General features: G+C 41.6%; 1 protein-coding gene across 1 annotated transcript; it reads right to left on the bottom strand.

Annotated features, from left to right (window-relative positions):
- Positions 1-639: 639 nt before the first annotated feature.
- Positions 640-4,573, bottom strand: LOC136543238 (wax ester synthase/diacylglycerol acyltransferase 11-like). Its single transcript, XM_066535738.1, has 7 exons — positions 4,568-4,573; positions 3,590-4,456; positions 2,282-2,348; positions 2,119-2,192; positions 1,578-1,793; positions 1,313-1,450; positions 640-813 (listed from the first exon to the last, which is right to left on the bottom strand). Exons 1-7 carry the CDS (start codon positions 4,571-4,573, stop codon positions 640-642), a joined length of 1,542 nt encoding a protein of 513 aa, XP_066391835.1.
- Positions 4,574-5,024: the final 451 nt, after the last annotated feature.

The following is a 5,024-nucleotide window of genomic DNA, read 5'->3' as shown; positions in this document are numbered from 1 at the left end:
AATCTAGGATACACTGTTGGAGGCAAAGGCATGGCCTGGAGGCAAATGAGCATTACTTCCTCTATGATCAAGGAAGACGAGTCCGTCGACCACATCATATATTGTGTTCTGCACATTCTCAAGGCAGGTCTGGTGGAATGTGCTCGTAGCCCTAGGAAAGCAAATACCACTGGCTACTGCATTGTCGATTGTGGAAATGGTTGCGGTGACCTAGAATGAGCTCAGAAGCGCGGCGCCAACACCCTGTTCGCTCTAGTGTCAGGGGAACAACTTTGGAAGGAGCGGAACGGCCCGTTAGAAGTCGCGCATGTCCTCGGCACGATCAAGCACTAACCGACCAGTGGGTGTGAGCCGGAGCCACTAAGCTTTGTTGCTTAATTCTCCTCTAGGGCGCTTGGAACACAGAGAGCGTTGATATATGCTCAAACTTCTTCTACCTTAATACAATGAGCAAATTTTTTATGTATTAAAAAATTATTTAACAATAACAATAAACATCACACATTACTACTAATTACTCGATATCACATATATTATCGTGGTACACCGTACACACTATATTAGTACCAGGCCAGTAAGTACCAACATATATAAACATATATGTATATATATATTGAGCTGGAGCATTCACCCAGCTCCTTACTCGTTCTTAATCATTTTCGTTGACATCGTCTTTGCAGCGGCGTCCTTGGTAAGCTTGAGGCACTCGGCGAAGTCGTCCAAGAGTTGGCTAGAATCTGGAAACTGTGCCTCATCAACAGCTAGAACGACTTTGATGGTGTTGTTGTAACTTTGGTAGTGCACTGTAATAGCCTGCAAAGAGTAAAAGGCAAGTGAAAAAATTTCGTGAGGAAAACATAACTAGCTAGAATTTTTTTTTATTAATGTTTTCTTGCACTTTTGTTTTGTTTCAATCCCCCAAGGTGTCATAATCCGAAAACACAATGTAACAATCGGAGGGAAAAAACAACTTTGTAGCACACTTAATTCAATTCCTTGAGCAATGGAATAATTTTAGGGTCTTACATGCTCTCTTTAGTCTTTAGTTGAAATTTTCAGTGACAATTTAATTGAGGCCTATATATATGCACTGTATATATACACCACTCTCTAAATTCAATATATGGTATATAGTTCTCTCGTGGTTTTTTCACACAACGAAATTATGATAAGCTATTGGAGTATATAAATGTAGAATAGAGAGTCTGTCGGAGACACACGAGAGATATACAAAGAATTTTTTATTGGATGGCTCTCCAAACAGGGATATATATATAGTTTGCAGTTTATAGACTCTTGGGGTTGCTCTTACTTGTTGAAGCCCATAGACGCTAGGTGCAATGTAGGCAACTGGATGGCCACATAACTCTATCTGCTCAGGTGGCCCAATCAAGTTTGAGAGAGCCATGGTTGTGTTTCTGAGCAGTTTATTGAAGATATAAGCTCCTGCCTGCCTCAAGTGACAAAGTTGCAGTGTGATTAGTAATAATAACAAAGTATAGCTAGCTAGGTCATGCGGTAATCTACAAAATGTTTGATATTTTAGAGAAGAGCATATATAAGTAAATGAATGGTACCTTTGGGCCAAATACTTTGAAGACAATGTCGATAGACAAATGTACGACGTGCATTTCTAGTGAATTCTTTTTCCTATCTATAACCTGTTTCGCCTTGCGAACATATTCAAGCGGATCATCGTGCATGGCTAGATGAAATGGGAGGATGATGTAGCCCAGTCGATTTCCCCATCTCACAGCATTACTCTTACCAGTTTCAATCATATTAACATCCATCTGCCCATAATAAACATATATATATATATATATATATATATATATATATATATATATATATATAATCAGTAATAATTGTATATAAGTTTAAAAAGCTATGGTGAATGAAATACCTTCTTTTAAGAAATACACCATCCGTTCCAAATTATAAGACGTTTTGGCTTTTCTAGATACATTGCTTTTACTGTGTATCTAGACATAGTGTATATCTAAGTGCATAGCAAAAGCTATGTCTAAAAATGTCAAAATATCTTATAATTTGGAACAGAGGAAGTAGTATATATATATGTGAATGGAAAAAAATAATGGGATCTCTGGCATTTACTTGTAGGCTAGCGGCTGGCCTTGTGTTGACAGGGAGTATTGATCTCAATACTATTTCCCTTGTCTTTGTGTCACCTGACACCCAAGATAAGAAATGTAATGTGTGTAGAAACCATGCATATTTACATAAGTTGTTATCTGGGACAGGCATTATATACACTTACCAGTCCTCCGAAAAAAATATCGTGATAGAGCAGCAGAAGTTATTCCAATAAGCACATCATTGACGGTCTATATGTATACATGGAGAGACACAGAATATATGAGAGACTTATTGACTTGTTGAAGTTTGTTTTCTTTTTGGCATTATTTTGATATTTTAGAAGAGCATATATACATAAGTAAATAAAATGGTACCTTTGGACCAAATACATGGAGAGACACAGCTCTCTCTCTCTCTCTCTCTCTCTCTCTCTCTCTCTCTCTCTCTCTCTCTCTATATATATATATATATATATATATATATATATATATATATATATATAGACGTACTGTTCTGTAGCTGGCCGTAGAATAAGTTATTCTGTGCCCACTTTGAGTTACGATAATTACTATACTAATTTACGAGATTATAGTAACTCCCTCATAAGTGATTTACTATAGCATTATGGTAAGTATAATCTTGAATTATAGTAACCCATGTATCGTAAATGTGTATTGTCATTATCGTAAATTGGTACAAACATTATCGTAAATCAAGGTGGCCATAGAATAAGTTATTCTGTAGCCAACCGTAGAATAGCCTTACTATATATATATATATATATATATATATATATATATATATATATATAGAGAGAGAGAGAGAGAGAGAGAGAGAGTTGCGTTTGACAATATTATTGATGGTAAAAAAAATTAGGAGAATAAATAGGAGGAATTCACTTACGATAAAACTAGAATTTTTTCACAGTCAAATATAATTTATTACTAGGGACCTTGACTAATAAAAAAATTAATTTACATCAACCAGAACTTATGCTAACGACATTATATTTATGATCATTTAATTTAATTTTTTTGAGTGGAATGATCATTTAATTTAATGGCCTAAATTGATTTAAAGAGTCCGTAACAAATACAATAGCATCCCACGGTTGTATTTGTATAGCTCCACGTTCACGACAAATTCCCGGTCCAGTCTCAAGTTTTTGGACCTAAAATCGTCCGTATGCACATGCTTGTTATTGGGTTGGGCCGAATACGGTCCGGTTCGCAAATAAGTTTGTTTTTTTCTTTTTAATTTAAGCAGCTGGGTTGCATAGTACTCCTGGGTTTAATGATGAAGACTTTTGGGCCAAACTAAGTTAAGTTATGGGCTTAATTCTACAATAAATATATATTATTGTCTAATATTAAGTTTTATGTTCATACTGATTATTAGTCTGGGCGCGACAAGTGTTTGTTTTCCCATTTGAAATTATGAATTATTGAAACAATAAACAATAAAATTGCGCGCTCTTATATGTACGTACGTAGTTCATGGCATTCTTGACGAACTTGACGTCGTCAAGGCTGAAGGTCCGGTGGACGAAACGCATGCGGCGGTGCGAGTCGTCGGCGCCGTCGCCGCCATGGTTTGCTCGCTTGAACAGCGTCTCCGTGTCTCCGCGGAAGAAGATGGTGTTGACGAAGGTGGCAACGTCAACCAGGGTGTGCCACGCGAGCACGAGGTAGGACCAGACCCACGCGAGAACGAGAGGCAGCCCCAGCGCTGACGACGACGACGACCCCGGTCGTCGTTGTTGCCTTGGCGGCGCGTAGACGGCGCCGGTGCGCGCGGGCAGCGGGGGCAGGGGCGCGGCCTTGGCCGGGTCGGCGGCGCTGCGCGAGGAGGAGATGAGCAGCGTGATGAGCGCCATGCCGTCGGCGAGGGCGTGGTGGACGCGCAGCGCCACGGTGGAGGCCGCCTCGGAGGTCGTGACGTCGAGGAAGTGGAAGTCCCAGGGCGGGCGCGTGTGGTCCATGGGCAGCGTGGACAGGGACGCCAGGTAGTCCTCCACGGCCTTGTCCGGGTCGGCGGCGGAGTCCAGCGCCGGCACGACGACGATGTGGTCGTCCACGTTCACCGTCGTGGGCACCCACCGCGGCGTGCCGCTGCCGCCGTCGTCCTTGTCGTCCGTCACCTGGATGCTCCGGAAGTAGGGGTGGCGAGCGAGCTGGGCCTCGATGCCGGCCCGGAAGACTGCGAGGTTCAGTGGCGTCGCGAGCCCGATGGAGACGACCACGTACAGGTCCTTCATCAGCCTCTCCACAGGGCTCACGGGCTGCTCCGCCATGGCGATCGAGTTGGTGCAGCAGCTGCTACGTAGTAGGAGATGGTTGCATGGACTGATCTGACTCTGAGTGTGCAGACATATATATATAGTCCATGTGGCAAGAGGGACGCAATGGGAAAGGCACCCATAATATGCTGTCGTCATTATCTAATATATCTTTTTATTGCTGATAACCGTCATGGTCGACTCAGTGAGACCAATTATATGGCCTGTACGTTTGTACGTTACTCTCTGTTTGTCCATGCACATGTTAGTTGGACGTCGGTCCTTTACTAGTTTATGTCTTCTTCTGTATGGTTTGCTAGGTGGAAATCTTTGTCATGTCATCTCACAGGCCGTCAGGCGTCCATGTGAGCATGCATGCATGTCCAAGTCCATGACTCTGAATGGGTGTCTGGTTCTCTGCATGGTTGTATGTCTAGATACCCAGTGGCTGTCTGGAAGGGAATAAAGTTGTCTAGTTAATATTTTATGATTTTATCAGAGACATTGTTGAGCCACTTGATCTGGATAGGTCTTTGTATAATACGTACTAGAACAAGAACACAGAGAAACTAGAAATCTAAACTAGATGTAAACACAAGAAATGAGATTGAGAAGTCCTTACCAAACCCTAATTAGAAAACAAAGA

Source organism: Miscanthus floridulus, chromosome 3 (genome assembly GCF_019320115.1).
Source record: "Miscanthus floridulus cultivar M001 chromosome 3, ASM1932011v1, whole genome shotgun sequence".
In the NCBI taxonomy this organism is placed as follows: Eukaryota; Viridiplantae; Streptophyta; class Magnoliopsida; order Poales; family Poaceae; genus Miscanthus; species Miscanthus floridulus.
The sequence above is the reverse complement of the archived record's forward strand: the minus strand, read 5'-3'. Positions and strand labels throughout refer to the sequence as shown.

Coding starts and splice junctions, on each gene's coding strand:
- LOC136543238 (XM_066535738.1), bottom strand. Junction 2,193..2,281: donor ATATTTTTTTCGGAGGACTG/GTAAGTGTATAT, acceptor CTTGGGTGTCAG/GTGACACAAAGACAAGGGAA. Junction 814..1,312: donor GCGTCTATGGGCTTCAACAA/GTAAGAGCAACC, acceptor TACTCTTTGCAG/GCTATTACAGTGCACTACCA.